Source organism: Denticeps clupeoides, chromosome 20, assembly GCF_900700375.1.
Source record: "Denticeps clupeoides chromosome 20, fDenClu1.1, whole genome shotgun sequence".
In the NCBI taxonomy this organism is placed as follows: domain Eukaryota; kingdom Metazoa; phylum Chordata; class Actinopteri; order Clupeiformes; family Denticipitidae; genus Denticeps; species Denticeps clupeoides.
The window spans coordinates 6,758,794-6,776,644 of NC_041726.1; the positions used below are offsets into that span (position 1 = coordinate 6,758,794).

At 42.7% G+C, this 17,851-nt stretch overlaps 2 protein-coding genes across 3 annotated transcripts; one reads left to right on the top strand and one right to left on the bottom strand.

The window, feature by feature from the left end:
• The first annotated feature begins 900 nt into the window (after window positions 1-900).
• cndp2 (carnosine dipeptidase 2) lies at window positions 901-6,454 on the top strand. 2 transcript variants are annotated; one of them, XM_028963886.1, is made up of 12 exons: window positions 901-1,124; window positions 1,214-1,419; window positions 1,516-1,659; window positions 1,751-1,913; window positions 2,016-2,104; window positions 3,464-3,664; window positions 4,253-4,337; window positions 4,704-4,864; window positions 5,378-5,542; window positions 5,640-5,781; window positions 5,906-6,053; window positions 6,151-6,454. In XM_028963886.1, exons 2-12 carry the CDS (start codon window positions 1,360-1,362, stop codon window positions 6,215-6,217), a joined length of 1,425 nt encoding a protein of 474 aa, XP_028819719.1. In that variant the 5' UTR covers window positions 901-1,124; window positions 1,214-1,359; the 3' UTR covers window positions 6,218-6,454. The 2 variants fall into 2 exon arrangements, with proteins under 2 accessions (XP_028819719.1, XP_028819717.1); XM_028963884.1 differs by having other exon boundaries at window positions 901-1,120; window positions 6,151-6,217.
• An 8,371-nt stretch (window positions 6,455-14,825) lies between these two features.
• On the bottom strand, window positions 14,826-17,591 carry s100v2 (S100 calcium binding protein V2). The gene is made up of 3 exons (XM_028964388.1): window positions 17,425-17,591; window positions 16,542-16,673; window positions 14,826-15,429 (listed from the first exon to the last, which is right to left on the bottom strand). The coding sequence occupies exons 1-3, from the start codon at window positions 17,434-17,436 to the stop codon at window positions 15,259-15,261; spliced, it is 315 nt and encodes a 104-aa protein (XP_028820221.1). The 5' UTR covers window positions 17,437-17,591; the 3' UTR covers window positions 14,826-15,258.
• Window positions 17,592-17,851: the final 260 nt, after the last annotated feature.

Genomic DNA, 17,851 nt, shown 5'->3' on the forward strand with positions numbered 1-17,851 from the left:
GGCGCCAAGTAATAACGTACGTACCGTTATGCGGATAAGCGACAGTGTTATCAGTTTTAACAAAGTGCGTTTACAATACGAGAAGAGAAGACAATTACAGAAAATACATTTGGTTCGATGGTTATAAAAAGTTCTAATAAATAATAGGGCAAATAAAACTCCTTTCATATATGTGGCAGTGATTCTTAAAAACTTAATAAAACACCTTCGTGGAAACGACACACTGAGGTGCTTCTTATAATATCGTATTAGCTTGCCAATTGCAGTTTTAGGGTTGTAGGTACAAAATATACAATACAAAATGTAATTGGTCCAGTTGTTCTTAAGAAAACAGTTCTTTTACGAAAACAAGAGCTATTTTGGAACTGACACCAGATTAACACACTCTCAATATAAGTAATATTTACAGGTTTTTTATTTTTCTTATTTTTTAACAGTCCCTCTGGGGGGCACTTTTTTCCTCCAGTCACAGTCTTTATGGTTACCAAGTGTTCAAGTGCTAAAACACTGAAATGGCAGTAAAGCCAAGTGACAGAAGTTATTTGAAAGAAAACTATTTGTAAAAACATTAAGGAGATATTAAACGTAGTCATGTGATAATCTTGAATTGGTATTTCCAACGTCTGTCTTGAGTTAACGTACTAAAAACCACACCAAAGGCCTCTATATTTATATAATATTTTATATACCCTTTTATTATATAATAACATATGCAATAATAATAAATAAATAAATATATAGTTTTGCACATTTCGATTTAAATATTAAAATAATGGACGCTACGTTGCTGCCGTGATGAGACGTGATGACGTATGCGGAAGTGCGGCCTCACGTGATATAGCGGCACCGTATCTGATTTTCGTCTCTTCGGGAGCTGGAACACCTGAGCTGAGGCGAGTATAAACCACTCCACATGCAGACTCACGTGCTATTTTAATTCGTGTTTATATTGTCATTATTTGTAAAGAATCTCCAGCTCTTTGTCGTCGCCTTATTCCTTTCCGCGTCACAAGCATGTTCGTGTTCTCGTTTCCTATTTTTTGCATAAAAAAAGAAGAAGAGAAGTATGTAAACTGCTGATGAAGTTGTATAGACCACGGGATTGCACGTGTCTGTGTTTGTATGTGTGTGGCTCTCTTCTCTATTTAATTATGATCATTATTTTATCTCTGTTTATCGTGCTGACGTTGCGGTATTTTTGTGCTGATCCCAGGTTCCGAGGCTGCGTGTTGCTGCAATCGAGGCGGAGCTTCCCTTTATACCACAGGCCGATTAAGACGCGACACTTGCGTCCCTGTGACGGGTTGAAAGTCCAGACCAGACTCTCTCTTTTTTAGCTGGAGGAACCCTTCCGGAGACATGTCTTGCCTTCCAGAACTTTTCAAATATGTGGACGAACACCAGGACTTGTATGTTGAGGTAGTGTGAGCTTTCAGATTATTATTTTTTTGGGTCGTCGTGGGGAGCACTGTGAGGAATAATTCACTTTTTCCCATGTTGTGTTCACCTATGCAGCGACTGGCACAGTGGGTGGCTGTTCAGAGTGTGTCTGCATGGCCGGAGAAGCGTGGGGAGACCAAAAAGATGATTGAAATGGCCGCCAAAGACATTGAGAGGCTGGGAGGCACCGTGGAGTTGGTGGACATCGGCATGCAGAAGGTCCGCTTGGTGCTCTAATGTTGGCAGAAATGCCCAATTCCTGAATAGTATATTTATTTTATTCGTCTGTAACTGCGATTTATATCTCCAGCTGCACTCTGGAGAAGAGATCCCTCTTCCCCCCATCATCCTGGGAACGCTGGGCTCGGATCCTGCTAAGAAAACCGTGTGCATCTATGGCCACCTGGACGTCCAGCCGGCCCACATTGACGACGGCTGGGACTCGGAGCCATTTACCTTGGTGGAGAGGGATGGTAAGGGTGACCGCTTCTTGTTGAAGTTGAAGTGAAATAAGGGCAGATGAAGTTGCAGACCTTTTTTTTTTTTTTTTTTTTTTTTTTGTCACTGTGCTGCAGGGAAGCTGTATGGACGTGGCTCTACGGATGACAAGGGGCCGGTGCTGGCCTGGTTCAACTGCATTGAGGCCTATCAGAAGATCCAGAAGGTATCCTCTCTGCCAAGAAGCTTCAAATCTATTTTTGATTTCTTGACATTGGCAGATCCCTTAAACCACTGCTTCTTGATTATTTTCGGTTAGGCCCGCCTAGGAAAGACCCCCGGTTAGGCCCCCCCTTCCCCCTTTACGTGGCACTAAGTGGTTTATAAAACGCCATTGTGGAGGATTGAATGGCATTTTTATGCAACAAAATCATCTTTTTTTTTTTTTTTTTTTTTTTTTTTTTTTTTTCCTCCCTCCTGGCATTACCTTTAAAACGTGTTGTGAACCTGCCCTAAGAGGGGGTGGCCTCATAGGAAATTTACATATCATAATTATTATTATTACTACTACTACTTTGGCTTTGCTTTGCAGGTGAACACTCCATGTGTGTTTGCTGTAAGAATTATTATTTTTTTTTTTAGTTTTAAGAAACATTTTTTTCCTTTCTCCATTTGCGGCGCCCCCTTGATGGATGGCGCCCTGATTTTTAGAAACAGTAAACACCTCTTTCTTCCCACCGTAGTCTCAATGAAGCAAAGCGCTACATACGCTTTGTAATATTTCCTCGTTTTGCGTTTGTCTCATCTCCGTCTCTCTCTTTCTCTCTCTCTCTCTCTCTCTGCCTCTTCCATTTTGTTCACTGAACTTCAAATGTCCTGCGTGCACTTGTTCCCTACTCCCTGTGTTAAAAAAACACACGCTTTCCCCCTGCCACACCCCACTGATTGAGAATCGCTGCTGTAACCAACTGAAATGTTACCGGCGAAACAGTTGGTGCCAGGGGTACATTTTGCCCTAAATGTCACTTTTCTGCTTTCTGCAGTTTAGCGGCTCGCTGTCAAACCACTGTGTCGCTGCTGATTTGTCCTCATTTACGTTCTGGTCAAAGGCCTTCGCTTAAGCACATCTCATCGGCGGGACTGTGGAACGTTCTCTACTATCAGCAGGCTGCGACAGGCTGAGCACGCAGTACTTTAGCCTTGTAATTGTGCAAACTCACTGCAATCAGACAAAAATGCAGACTAGCACTTTACTGTGAAAATATATTAATAGTACTGCAAAAAACAACAACTATTTAACCATTATTTGCATTCATTTGGTATGATTTTTGAGTTTAGACACATTTTGACCTATACTCCTTAAAGCACTTTCCCCACCACACAGGGATCACATGAAATGCATGGTTCCATTTGAATCCTCCACCAACTTCATGCAAAAATAGATTGTGCATTCTCACAGTGCAATAAAGTGCATATAAACAGGCCAGTGCCATGAAACACATTTAAAAATCATATTATAGAAACATAGCTGCATGTAATATAGATGGAAATGGAGATCATTGTGCTCATTTTTGTACTTGTATAGGATCTTCCCATCAACATCAAATTCTGCTTTGAGGGGATGGAGGAGTCGGGCTCTGAGGGTTTGGACGATCTGGTCTACTCTCGCAAGGACTCCTTCTTCTCGGGCGTGGACTATGTCTGCATATCTGACAACTACTGGCTCGGCAAGAACAAGCCGTGCATCACGTACGGCCTGCGGGGAATCTGCTACTTCTTCATCGAGGTGATGAGCTCCGTCTGCAAGCCCTGTGTGCTTGGTGATTTGAATAGGGACAGAATTGAACTCGTGAAGTTAATATTTAGGCTTTTCTTTACTCATTAGTCCTTTGGTTATCATTGGAGCTGGATATCAGGGGAAGGATTCTGTTATCAGTGACTGATGTGATTATTTTATATCATGAAAGTTCTCGTTTATCAGCAGTGTCACAGCAATGATACGTGACAGAATTGTTTCTTTTGTGGACTCTAACCAAAGATATGAAATGTCAGAATTATCAACTTTACCCACATTTGAGCCAACTTGTATCAGAAAATTTGTAAGGGGCTTAGACGGTCCAACATCATGAGAAGTTGATTTATTAGAGTTTGTAGCTGGTCGCTCTAGGTGTGTGGGGGGGTGTCAACTGTAGGGCCTGTCAAAGTCCATTGAGACATACTCTATGTGATTATGGGCTATATAAGAAATAAATGTTGTTGGTGAAGGCTCCTGACATGCAGCAGAGTGTTGAACTAGTTGATATTTAATGTTCTGCATCATTAAGGAACCTTATTTGCACTGAGTCTGATGCACATTTAATTCTGGGTTGTGCAGATGGAGTGCTGTGATAAAGACCTCCACTCCGGAGTTTATGGAGGATCTGTGCACGAAGCCATGACTGACCTCATCGTGCTGATGGGTGAGTTCTGGGGGGGAGAACTAAATGTGGTACATGTTAGTTTCAGTTTTTTTTCCACACAGGGAAAAATTCAAAGCCTTGGTGCGGTTTTGGTGCACACCAGAGTGTGGATTATATTCACACTGGACCAAAAGGGAACCGCAACAAGGGGTGTGGGGGGGAGGGTGAACTTGAGTTTGATTCAAACAGACTAAAGCCTGTAGGTGTGAAAGTGCCCTTAGTTTCTTAATAAAGCAATCTAAGCTTAAGCAACCAATCAAGGACAAGAATATAATCCCTTATAACCAGGTAATAATCAGTGGGCTCAATAGAACTTAAAACTCTGTGACTCATTCCTCTTATGTGACCTTTCTGTGTTTTATTCAGGCTCACTGGTGGACAAGAAGGGCAAGATCCTGGTGCCGGGGATTTATGATGACGTGGCTCCCCTCACAGACGAGGAGAAGCAGCTGTATGAGAAGATTGACTTTGACATGGAGGAGTACTGCAAGGACGTTGGGGCGGGGCGGCTGCTGCACGACTCCAAGGTGAAAGCGAAGTGACTGTCCTCGTGTAACAGCGCAGGGTGTCCACAATGAGATCTCAGTGGCACCTTGGCAGTTTGGGATTTGAACCCGCAACCTTCCAATTCTGGGTCCGCTTCTTTACCCTCTAGACCTCCACTGCTGTACACATGGGGTTATGAATGGGGTCAAATATGAAAACGTTTTAATACTGTCGTAAAAAGTGACACATAGCATTTAAGGTTCACATTTTGAGTGGATTATTTTCTTCTATATTTATATTTTTTGAATGATTGTTATTTTAGATTATCTCAATCCTTGGGTTTTAGTCCAAACTGTCAGAATCTGAATTTATCAATGTATGTATTTATTTATTTTAGAACAATCAATATGAGTCAAAATAGGAAAAATAAAGTAGAAAATGTTACTATATTGCCCAGCCATAATTATACATATTAACTGAATAAGGCTATAATCTTTTTCTCTAGATCATAGATTTAATGTATTCTGCTTTAAAAGATGTTTTTATTTAATCAGGAAAAAATTCTGATGCACCGTTGGCGCTACCCGTCCCTCTCTCTGCATGGCATCGAGGGAGCCTTCTCTGAAACTGGAGCCAAGACGGTCATTCCTCGAAAGGTCATTGGGAAGTTTTCCATCCGCCTGGTCCCAGACATGGACCCCAAAGTGGTGGAGACGATGGTAATGAAGCTTTTTGTACTCCTCCTCTAGTCAGATGATTCGGAGAGCTCACATCAGCAGTTTCATGCTCTCTCTGGTCTAATTCCCTTTTGCCCAGGTGGTCGCACACTTGAAAAAGAAGTTTGCGGATCTGGAGAGCCCCAACAAGCTGAAGGTGTATATGGGCCACGGGGCGAAAGCCTGGGTGTCCGACTTCAATCATCCTCACTACATGGCCGGCAGGAAGGCCATGAAGACCGGTGAGCTGCTGCCATTTCCTTCTGGTCTGAATGATGGATGGAAACCCTGAACCCGAACGATGCTTTGGTCATGTGACCTCTGACCCTTGTGTATCTGTGTGCGTATGATTGTGCTGATTTGCAGTATTTGGGGTTGAGCCGGACCTGACTCGTGAGGGTGGAAGTATACCGGTGACCCTGACCTTCCAGGAGGCCACCGGCCGCAATGTCATGCTGCTGCCTGTGGGCTCGGCGGACGACGGCGCACACTCCCAAAATGAGAAGCTGAACAGGTGAGACGGCATTCTGCTCATGTCGCCATTGGCCTGGGGAACTATTTTATTTATGCTGATCTAATAATAAATGATTCTTTGTTCTGCCTGTTTTCAGGTCGAACTACATCCAGGGGACAAAAATGTTGGCTGCTTACTTCCACGAAGTCTCCCTGCTGGAGTAATGGGATAAAAACAGACCTGACTTCAGTCGCATCCATGAACAAATGACCTCAGGATGTTGTACTCCATCTTACTGTGTAAACATTTGCATATGTCGAGTGAAGGCATCATCTTTCTGTATTTTTTTTTTTAAATAAATGAAACCTCTTCTCTATAGCAGTGATATTTTTCTCTATACGAATCTTGTTGACTCCTATGCAGAAATGGCCTACAATAATAAACTTTATTTTTAAAGCCTTGCTCTGTGTTTTTTTTTTTTTTTTTTTTTTTTTTTTTTTTAACCCCAAATGGCACATCTGGTCTTCACCTTCTCCACCAGGTCAGTGACCATCTGACTTCTCCTCTCTCCCAACTGTGATTGGTGGTGGCCTGTTGACGTTCCCTCTCACCTTTTGGACAGGAGTGGGACAGGAGCCTAATCACGGCCTACGAGAGCATGGGAATCTGGAGATCTGTCACCAGGCTGTGGTGGACATCTTCTGTGGTGTTTCAGTTTACCTTTGACCTGAGCTTCTGGGCATAGTTCACTCTGAGCTGAACTCTGAACCCTGCTGTCGAACAGTCTTAGTCTCCTAGTTTTATTTTCCACTGTGGAAATACTGCAGCACAGCACATGGTGCACAGCATGAAATGTGTCCTCTGCTGTTAACCATCAGCCTTAGTGAGCAGTGGGAAGCCATGACAGGTGCTTTGCTCAGTGGCATCATGGTGCCCTGGGATTCGAACAGGCAACCTTCTGATTATGGGTCCGCTTCCCTAAACATTCTTACAGTGGAGGAAATAACTATTTGACCCCTCGCTAATTTTGTAAGTTTGTCCGACGACAAAGAAATGAAAGTCTCAGAACAGTATAATTTTAATGGTAGGTTTATTTTAACAGTGACAGATAGCACATCAAAAGGAAAATTGAAAAAATAACTTTAAATAAAAGAGAGAGACTGATTTGCATTTCATTGAGTGAAATAAGTATTTGAACCCTCTAACAAAAAAAAAAGACTTAATACTTAATAGTAATAGGAGGAATTTTGGTCCACTCCTCTTTGCAAATCATCTGTAAATCACTAAGGTTTCGAGGCTGTCTCTGTGCACATTTGATCTTCAGTTCCCTCCATCGGTTTTCTATTGGATTAAGGTCAGGAGACTGACTAGGCCACTCCATGACCTTAATGTGCTTCTTGAGCCACTCCTTTGTTGTCTTTGCTGTAAGTTTTGGGTCATTGTCGTGCTGGAACACCCATCCACGACCCATTTTCAATTTCCTGGCAGAGGGAAGGAGGTTGTCGTAAGGAGGTTACGATACATGGCTCCGTCCATTTTGCCGTTGATGCGGTGAAGTTGTCCTGTGCCCTTAGCAGAAAAACACCCCCAAAGAAAAATGTTTCCACCTCCATGCTTGACAGTGGGGACGGTGTTTTGGGGTCATAGGCCAAACACAGCGAGTTGAGTTAATGCCAAAGAGCTCAATTTTGGTCTCATCTGACCACAGTACATTCTCCCAGTCACTCTCTGAATCATTCAGGTGTTCATTGGTAAACTTCAGACATGTGCCTTCTTGAGCAGGGGGACCTTGCGAGCACTGCAGGATTTTAATCCATTGTGGTGTAATGTGTTTCCAATGGTTTTCTTGGTGACTGTGGTCCCAGATACTTTGAGGTCATTAACTAACTCCTCCCGTATAGTTCTAGGATGATTTCTCACCTTTCTCAGAATCATTAAGACCCCACGAGGTGAGATCTTGCGTGGAGCCCCAGACCGAGGTCGATTGATGGTCATTTTGTGCTCCTTCCATTTTCAAACAATTGCAGCAACAGTTGACACCTTCTCTCCCAGCTTTTTGCTAATGGTTTTGTATCCCATTCCAGCCTTGTGAAGGTCTACAATTTTGTCTCTGACATCCTTGGACGGCTCTTTGGTCTTTCCCATGTTGGAGAGTTTGGAGTCTGCCTGATTGATTGATTCTGTGGACAGGTGTCTTTTATACAGATGACTAGTTAAGACAGGTGTCATTAATGAGGGTGACTAGTTGAGTAGGAGTGTCTAACCACTCTGTGGGAGCCAGAACTCTTAATGGTTGGTAGGGTTTCAAATACTTATTTCACTCAATGAAATGCAAATCAGTTTCTATCTTTTATTTAAAGTTATTTTTTCAATTTTCCTTTTGATGTGCTATCTGTTACTGTTAAAATTAGAGGTGGGTATAGATTAATTTTCTTAATCTAGATTAATCTCACTGTAATCTTGGAATTAATCTAGATTAACCTAGAGTAATCAAGATCATTTGAATTCTGCCGAAGGCATTCAGAATATGTGTGCTACCCAAATAATGACTAAAAGTAAGTCTTTGAGAACGGGTTTCTCAAGCCAGGTGGTGCATTAGACCAGGGGCTCATCTCCTGTTTCCAAAATGCATCACGAACTGCTTGAGAAAGCTGTTCTACTACGATAATTGGTGATGAAAATAAATTACGTTCAATAAGATGTACTTGTGTTTACCAACTGTTTATTCAGTTAAATAGCTGCATCCATGTTACCACGTCACGTTTGATGTGGTAATTTCACAGTTCGAAGACTCGTTCTCGCCCCCTACAGTGCAATTCGGCTAGGTATACATCCGCGCTAAAATATCAAGGTGAAAGTCATCATAGTGTAGCGTTTCTTCTTCTACGTTGTGTAACTTTTTTATGTCGTTTCTTGAACCACAAATGATGAGCTGACTCCCAAGAGATTTTCTGTGCAAAGTGTATTCTGTACAAAAAGCAAAGTCGTGCCAGAACATCGCGTCACACATCGCGTCTTTCTGCACCTCTCTCTACAATCTACAGTATTAAAAGAACATAAAAAATAACACTCAAAATAACACACATGCAAAATATTCCTAATATGTACATAAATTAAAATGAAAGAAAGAACTTTTTGCACACAAACCCCACGCACCTCTCACAGCTCACGCCATGTGTCCAAGAGACCTGAACCGGGTCTCAAAAACAAAATAAAAGTCTTTAGAAAATAAGAAAATAAAAGACACAAAAAAAACAATTTAACTCCGGCACAATAGCTTGCGTAGTATAGACCCAGCTCCCAACCCAACTTTGTGAATAGATTAACGGCGAAATTTTTTTTATCGCCCGATAAGAGTCTCACGTTAACAGCACGTTAACGCAGAGAACGGCCCACCACTAGTTATAATAAACCTAGTTATATAAAAACCATTAAAATGATACTGTTCTGAGACTTTTCATTTCTTTGTCATTGGACAAACTTACAAAATCAGCGAGGGGTCAAAAAATTATTTCCTCCAATGTATATGTTATTTCTGGATTGTACAACAAACATTTCTGAATTGTGTTAAAGACATTTTTTTAATGTATCTTGTGTAACATAACAAAAGGTATACTTTTTTACCACTACAAATTTATTTCACTTTTACTACTACTAACACATTTGTTCTACTTCAATGACTACTTAGGTGATATGTTTTAATCACAATGTCTGCTTACATTTTCCTTCCTTCTACCTTAGCTGTAAAACATTTAAAACATTCAGGAGAATTATCTAGGTAATTTGATCGAATTCTCTTAAGCAGTTTAGTATTAATTTTGTAGGTGAAGTTTTTATCATATGTACATTTTCCATCTTTTAGTTTAGTAATGTACACCGCAGTTACATTAGTGTTCTGCATTTTTACAAGAATCCTGTCGATGTTGGCATCTGAATTGTTAGGATTTTTGTCGTAGTCTTGGAAAAGCCAGTCTGGGAAAGAGGGCTTGGAATCCCGTAATATTTGAAGGTTTCCTATGATGTAGCTGTCGTAACAGGGTTCAGAGCCATAGTGCCCATCCTGGGGTTGAAAACTGAGTCTCATTGTTCTGTTCAAACGGTGAGAAAACCACAGAAGCAACCTGAGACCATGACGTGGGAAGCTACCGAAGCCTGCCTTTTTCAAATCCGACATTTTTTTTACTTCATGAGGTGCAGTCAAGTTGAAGACCAGGCAGGCTTCCATGAACCAAAACCAAAAAGGCATTTTCTCTCCTATTCTGGCGAACAGAAAATAAAGGCAAACAAAGTGAAACAAAATCCACATATACTGGACAGAACACATACATAGACTGTATGCTGATTATTACCTGCACTTTATGTACCTAGAAGCAGTGGGATGTTTCAGATGAGCTCCAAATTCAGCCAGCCGTCAACCAAAAATTCAATGCTACAGAGAAACATATGTCCACATAGAGGTAAATTACATTAATGTCCAAAGCCCATGAATGCAAGCGAGCTGTGACATAAACAGGACATCCCGGTCCTATGAAACATTACCAGGTTCGAAAATGGTGAAAATGGTGAAACGGGTATCACTTACCAGTAAATGACACCAATTTCTCCCCTCAGTGGCAATGTTCATTCTGTATTTATACACTTCTTGCATATTGCATAATTTCCTTTAACCTTTATGATGCACAAAATGCAGATTGTACGTCATCAGCACCACCCAATCATCCTGCACCCTCGCCCTAGTCCCACATTGAATCTGGGGTTTTCTTTGGCTCTTGATGCATGTTTGAATGTTAAATATGTACAGGTGTGTACACTCTGTGACCATCTAGTGGGTCTATGGTGCAAACAGAGACACTGACAAATAAGTATTAGAAGTTCATTTGAAGTTACTTCAAAGGTGTCAGTGGCCATCTCGTAAATTAACAGAATTATTTTTTACTTCTCAGCTGTTCTCTTGATACTGTGATTCATAGGAATGATGAATGATGTGATGATGAAATGCCTTGAAGTGCAAAAATATATAAGTACCTATAATAAATAAATATACATGTTTGTTCTAATGGGAACCAAAACAGATAAGACATCACTATTAATAGTGATCCAAAATGCTTGTTGACTCACTTTTCTGTGACTGTGTTTGCATTATGAATCAGCCTAAAAATAGTTAAACAAATAGACATTTGCTCCATATCCCCACCAAGAGATCTCCAGACATATTTACTCTTCAGAGGAAGAGAGACCCTCAAACATGCTTGAGATGTCAGGGATTCCAAATCAAACACTGGCAATGGTATGAGGATGCAGGGTGATTGGAGTGCAACGTGAATGTTCCCCACTGTCTCTTGATCCACTTAACCGCTCCAGGAAATGATGCAATATGAGGCTACTGCCTGACAGAAGATGCCTGTGGCGTTCACCTTCACTGGTGGAACAGTGCGATTTCTACAGCACGACTTTTTTCAAAAGGAGTTTAAAAGGATTTATTTTTATGAGTGATACTGTGATGCTGTAAATATGTAACATGTATCAAAAATGTAACTGCATCTGAACTGCGAGCAGATCTGAACGTGTCCTTCAGTTGCACAAAGAGCCGGCCAGCGAGGCGGAAGCTCTCTGTGTCCTGATGGGGGCCAGGCTGTGGTGGGAAACGGGAACGTGTCCAGAATGCTGGCCACTGTCGTGTGTCAGCAGATAGTGTTATCCCAGAGTGCCAAAAGGGCCGGACACCGCAGCTACAACCCAACCCAGTGGGTCCCTGGATCCTAAGTGACAATTTCACAGGTCCCCGCTGGAGAGGAGAGGGTTTCACAGTTACCCCTGGTCACTCCCCAGATGTATGTGTTTGTCAGGGTACTGAACAGACAGCAGCCGGTTGTCCTGATTATGTAACCCCACAACGTGTATATTTGGGTAATTCTACAGTATGTGCTAAGTGCTATGGCACCATATTTATTTAAGACTCTTGTGCTAAAGCTAACATGACTAATCCAGATTTGCGACCGGTTGTTCAATATATTAGTGGGAGTGCCACTTCCACCTGAATTCACCTGGGTCTGTAGAACACAGGGGTGCCCCATCCTTCCCCAGAACTTTGTGGGCTCCTGCCATTTGCCAAGGTTGACTTTCCCTGTCTCTGTAATCCCCCTCTCAGGTGTGTCCACAACAGTCAGCGTTCCATTCCTTGCAAGTCACATTGCCAATATTACCTTCTCCACAAATATGTTTGCTAATGCCGCTGTGCAAACATTCAGCGGACTGGAATGGGCCCAGCAGCACCACCATATGGGCATATTGCAACAGGTTGCCCTCGACTACCCGTGTGCAACCCTGAACATGTCCTCAAGATATCTGCTGTACCCTTCTCCTAGATCCGGGCGAAAAACAGCCCTTGTTGACACCTTAGATACTTTGGTGAACACTTTTGGGCTATCAGACAGAGCCGGAGCACTATACTACAATTTAATCAACAATAACTTTGGCCCACTAAATGTGAGGCTTTTGGAAATATTAATTCCCCCTTTATTGCTTGGTCTTATTATATTTTTAGTGATGTTCGGTTCAGGAATGTGCTCAAACGCACTGATTAAGAGAGGTCTAAATGTCAAATGTTACATAGATCGGAGGAGAATGCTCTGCACTGTAGGAGAACGTTTCTGGACATGACATTTCTTTGTCCAGGGGCTAAATTTGGCAGTGATAAAAGTAGTTTTCTTATTAACTTACCATTCTATGCACATGTATTTACTTTATTGGGCGCTATTGCCTTAAAACTAGTTATTAACTGTATTTATGTTAATATTTGAGGTCACATGGTCCTTCATTAATCTAGTGAACATCTCTAACACTTAGTACGTAGTATGAATACTAAGCCATAATCAGTGGTATGAAACCTGCTGTCATTGCTTTGAAAAAAAAACTGGATATTGTGCTGTGGCAATATTTTTGTCCATTATAAAATGAGGACATACTTATTCTACCTGCCGCTTCAGTGTGATATCAGCCACAGGGGAGGTTAATAAGCACAGAATTGTCTCGTTTGTGTTTACATTCACAACATTTAGTGTGAGCAGCCCTGTTACTGCAGACACCTCCACCAGATATTTCTATCAGAACATTGTAGTCCTGGAGGATGGTCCTGATGTGGTGGATGCTGGCAATCACCTATTTAACAAGCACCCCCTGGTTTCCAACCTAATGAAGCACCATAAGGCTCCGCTGCACGTCATACGGGAGCTGTCAGTGAAGCTGACTGGAGAAGGCCGTGTGGTGACGGTGGGCCATGGTAGTAAGCAGCTTGACGGAAATGCCAGGCTTAGTGGTTTGGCCCAGAAGAGTTGGCAGATGTGATGAGGTCCATGGATCTGGAAGGGCATCCTAGTTGGACTAACTGGTTGGATGTAATTTGGGGGCAGAGCCTCACAAAGCGACAAGGGGTGACAGGACCTGGAGGCACAAGGACCTTAGGTTGAAGACCTTTACCAGAGTACCAGAGTGGGAACCTGCTGTCCAGAGTTGACAGTTCCTTCAGGGGCCTTCCCCCGAACTCAAAGGGCATTCTTGGGACCAATTTCATTGTGTTCTGCAGAGAAACATTTCAGCTCAGCACTGCCGGCTCAGCTGTGACCTCTGGGATCACTATTTCATGATGGCAGACTTCTTCCACACCTTCACACTCTTCCTCATGAGCACTATCACCTGCAATGTCAGTCACTCCCAGGGCTCTGACGTATGTTTCTAAAAAGCAACTGCAATGTCAAATGTCTGAACATTTAAACATGAAAATGCATGTATAATAGAACATATAATTTATCTTTCAAACAATAAAGAGTATTAAAAATGTTCTGTATTTCTGTCAGGATTGCCTGCAGCTGGGTTCAACACCGGTGGCCAATCCTGACGCCCCATAAATGCCAGAGACTTCTGCCCCTCGAGATCTCCGGCATTTTCGTGAACTCATTCTGAATTTGACTTCCCTGAGTGAATGTCTTTATGTTTTTGAGTTCTGGCAATCGCCACACGCCTGCGGGTTCGTTTATGTTCTTTCATTTAGTTAAATTGTTTTTGGCCACCGCGCCATTGTTTCTTTGTGTTTATTGTTTATTAGAAAATAAAACCCCCTTCCCAGCATGTCAGACCTCTGCGCTTCCTTCCCCCGTAAGTCCGTAGTCGTGACAATTTCTAATCTATTACTTGAACAATAAGGAGACCATGACAAATATACACACCGCATAACCCATTTACAACCCATTTATAGTCGAGTCACAGTTTACATGAAATAAAATGTTGCATTGTGGGCCAGGGCTATGGGCTTAAGACTCTCGTGTAAATCCACACCTATCTTTATCCTGACATGCAGCTCAGTACATTAAATTAGTTTGAAGTATCTGCCAAAACAGAAGCCGGGTGTAGTATTACTGTCACTAATACAGTCCGTTTCTGAGCATCTCAAATACTAGAGTATCATAAAATATCATTTTGTGTCTTGTTATTTAAAAAACATTATTGAGCGTATAAATGACGAACTGATCGTAGGTCAGTTACCCTACACTGATAATCTGATATGAAGGCATACGTTTAAAGCTAAGCTATGTCATTTTAGATGGCATGTGGCTGTGCTGCTTACATGTGTGTAGCGCCCCCTTATGACAGGCACCTGGCACCTGCAGCTCATTGCCCCGGGGTGGAATGTGTTGTGGAATGTGTGTGAAGTCGGGTGTCAATCATACTAACCTGTGAAGTCAACAGTCGTAATTTATTCCTGCCCACGTTTACAGCCGAGGGCAGGGAGGCTGTAGGCTAGTTTGTGAAAAATAAAAGATAAAAAAAATACCAACATATATTCTTCGACTTTATTATAGAATTTTCTAGGATGACATTTAGATGTTTGGTCAGAAAACAATATTAAAAATGAATTACACAGTATAAATACAATGCAAAATGGTCTTATTGCTGCAGAAGCGTTCCACTCTAAAAACCTGGAATTTAACAGCCAAACGTCAACAGCCAGCTTACATAACGAATTCTCAGTTTACATGTGTCAGGTATTCATAATGGTGCACATTAAATGACTAAGCAGTAGTGGTTCACTTATTTAACCGACAACATAAAACTTTTTTTTTTTTTTATAAGGATAGACAAACATTGGTCACATTTTATTTTAATGTAGTGGTTGAGTTCAAATATACAGAGCCTGGGTGCGGTGTGGAAGCTGAACAACGAAGGATGAAACAGGAGGACTGGACTGAGGGCCCATGGGTCTGCTGGGGTCTCACATGAGGATGCAGGTGCACTTGGACACCTTGTCGTGGCTCAACAGGCCGTGCTGCTTGTTGGCCAGGTTTTGGATGAGGTCCCAGAAGTTCTTGAAGCTGACGTCCTCGCCGTCTTTGACGCCCATGAGCTGCATCACCTCACCCATCCCGGCCTCTGTGGATGCTGACTGAGAAGACAGAACATTAAGGTGTAAATGTTGGGTCGTCGTGGTTTCAAAACTAGTTAATGCAGCTGCCAATGTGTTGCAGAAAAAAAATGCATTAACTGATTTGATTGGCTGGCTTGCCCCATGCTTGATCAATTGAACATTTAGCATAAAAGCAATCCTAGGAAAATGTAAAATTAATTAGTTTTTTTTATTTATTGATTGAAAGCCCTGCAAATGTGCTTGGGTTGAATTTTGGAGGCCAAACGTTAAATAATAAATATATATTTTTAAATCCAGCAGAACATATACTGCGTTACAAACAGAAGCTTATGGCTGTATGGGGTTTCATGACAAATTCATATGGTCACGGCTCTTCCTTCCTTTAGCTGCAAAATGTATTGAATCGGTTACTGCGGACACTCGAACCCTCCACGGCGCGGTTCCAGTGAGGTTAATCATCGAGACTCCATTTGAGGTTCTGAGCCTCAGACTCGTGGCTCCTGCCTCAAGATTCCTGCCATGTTTCCCTCTGTCGCGACTGAGGTTCAGCCAGCAGACGGATGCTTCTCAACCTGATGGTCGTTTCCCCCCAAAAAGCTGCGAACGGCAGGAAGCGCAGGAGACCTCGCCTACACGCGACGCTCCGCGGCCGACCGGTGCTGATAGAAAACATGTGGCTCTGACTCATTCCTTTTTTTCCCCCCGATTCAGCCCTCTCTCTGAGAACGGCACTCATTGCCACAGAGAATCCACCACCGGAGCCACGCCACGTCCTGCACGGAGAGCCACACCCCACGTAGGGGATTAGGGTCAATTCCCTGGAACCCTGAATACATTCAGGTGGTGAGTTGCAACAGGACAAAACTGTTGCTGACAGTCATCCTTGTATCCTCAATAAAAAAAAATCACGCAGACAGAACTTCTTATGTTTTTTTTCCTGAGGGAAGTCAGAGAAATCTTTCATATTTTTGAACCTGGTGTTACAATAAGAACCAACATACTGATGCACCCACTTATTCATGTCCACGGTGATATTTTTTTTTGCATATACACGAAATGTGCAATATGTTGCAGTGACAAGGGACGATAAACTCGATTTGGCGTCTAGGGGAAGCTAGTTGGACATTTACCTTGGTGAAGTTGGGTAGCTGGGAAGACAGAAGGCTCTTGAACTCGTCCTTCTTCAGGGTGGGGCCCTTACTTCCGGATGCATTGTGGAAGTTGGTAACCAGCAAGTTGATGGCTTTCTCCAGGTCTGAAAACTGCCAAAGGAAACAACACGACACGACGGTCAGCAGTCTGTAATGACAAAATAAGCAGAAAATGCCCCACAAATGTCACCCTGCCTGTCGAACCAGACGAGTTTCCATCAGTGCTGCGGGCCGGTTTGTGTTTATTCTACGCGGCGTGGTTTCGTTTTACAGCCACGCCTTTTTTTTTTGTCATGTTGAGGTGAAAAGTCTCTCCAGACCAACAAGGATTTGTACAAATTTTACTGAAGGTAACTAAATTACCAGCAGGTCTGGGGTTCAGTATTTATTCTTTCATCATCATCATTATCACGTGACCTTCTTCACAAAAGAGACCCCACCACGAGTCCCACCAACCCATTGGAGTTGTTTAAATCAGACAGACATAAAAAAAAAAAAAAGCATTAATAACTTTACGCCCCGCCTCCCCGGGGTCGAACCCGCGGCCCCCGGGCGTCTCTGGCGGGAGGAATGCGGAGCGCCGAGGTCCAGCCATGTGTCTCAAATTAAAACTTAAAGCTCCGACAGTGTCGACTCTCAGCAAAAAAAAAAAAAAAAACGAAAAAAACGAAATAAACGAATCGACAAACCAGGTCTGCAGTCGTCCTCCTCTCGCAGATCATCGCGGATAATAATCGAATATAATCGTTCAGAAACGCGAAGACGCAAAGGCGCTCGAAACGAACCGCGATTCGGACTCGGACTCGAACAAAGCGAGAATTAAAAAAAAAAAAAAAGGAACAAAAAAGTGACAATTTCTCACCTTCTGCGCCATTTCGCTGCTCCTGCGCGAAAGAAGAAAAGGATTTTTTCCCCGCTGCGTCGTTCCCGATTCCTCCTCTTCTCTCAGGCTTCCATCCCTTCTGTCACATCACGACTTGGCTGCGCTCCTGATCCCTCCCACACCCCTCAAAGAAAAAGATTCCACCTTCCGTGTCTGCAGGGAAGCCAGCGTCCTGTAACCTGATGCTGTGGGATTGGACAGTGGGCCTGGGTGGAGAGAAGAGCCCCACACACACACACACACACACACACACACACACACACACACACACATCTGGAAGCCTTTAGGCCGCTGCAAGTTCAGGCTGGTTTTGGTTTTAAAACCAGACGTGGGACCAGTTTTACCCCCTCCAGTTCCGATTCATTTCAAATTTTTGCAATCTCACCACAATTGTGTGTTCTGTGGT

Bases quoted from the DNA above. Each gene is read 5' to 3' on its own strand.
- cndp2 (XM_028963886.1), top strand. From the start codon at position 1,360: ATGTCTTGCCTTCCAGAACTTTTCAAATATGTGGACGAACACCAGGAC. The intron at 2,105-3,463 runs GTATCCTCTCTG...GTACTTGTATAG, and splicing joins CCTATCAGAAGATCCAGAAG to GATCTTCCCATCAACATCAA. The intron at 6,054-6,150 runs GTGAGACGGCAT...GCCTGTTTTCAG, and splicing joins CAAAATGAGAAGCTGAACAG to GTCGAACTACATCCAGGGGA.
- s100v2 (XM_028964388.1), bottom strand. The intron at 15,430-16,541 runs GTAAATGTCCAA...CTGTCTTCTCAG, and splicing joins AGCTACCCAACTTCACCAAG to TCAGCATCCACAGAGGCCGG.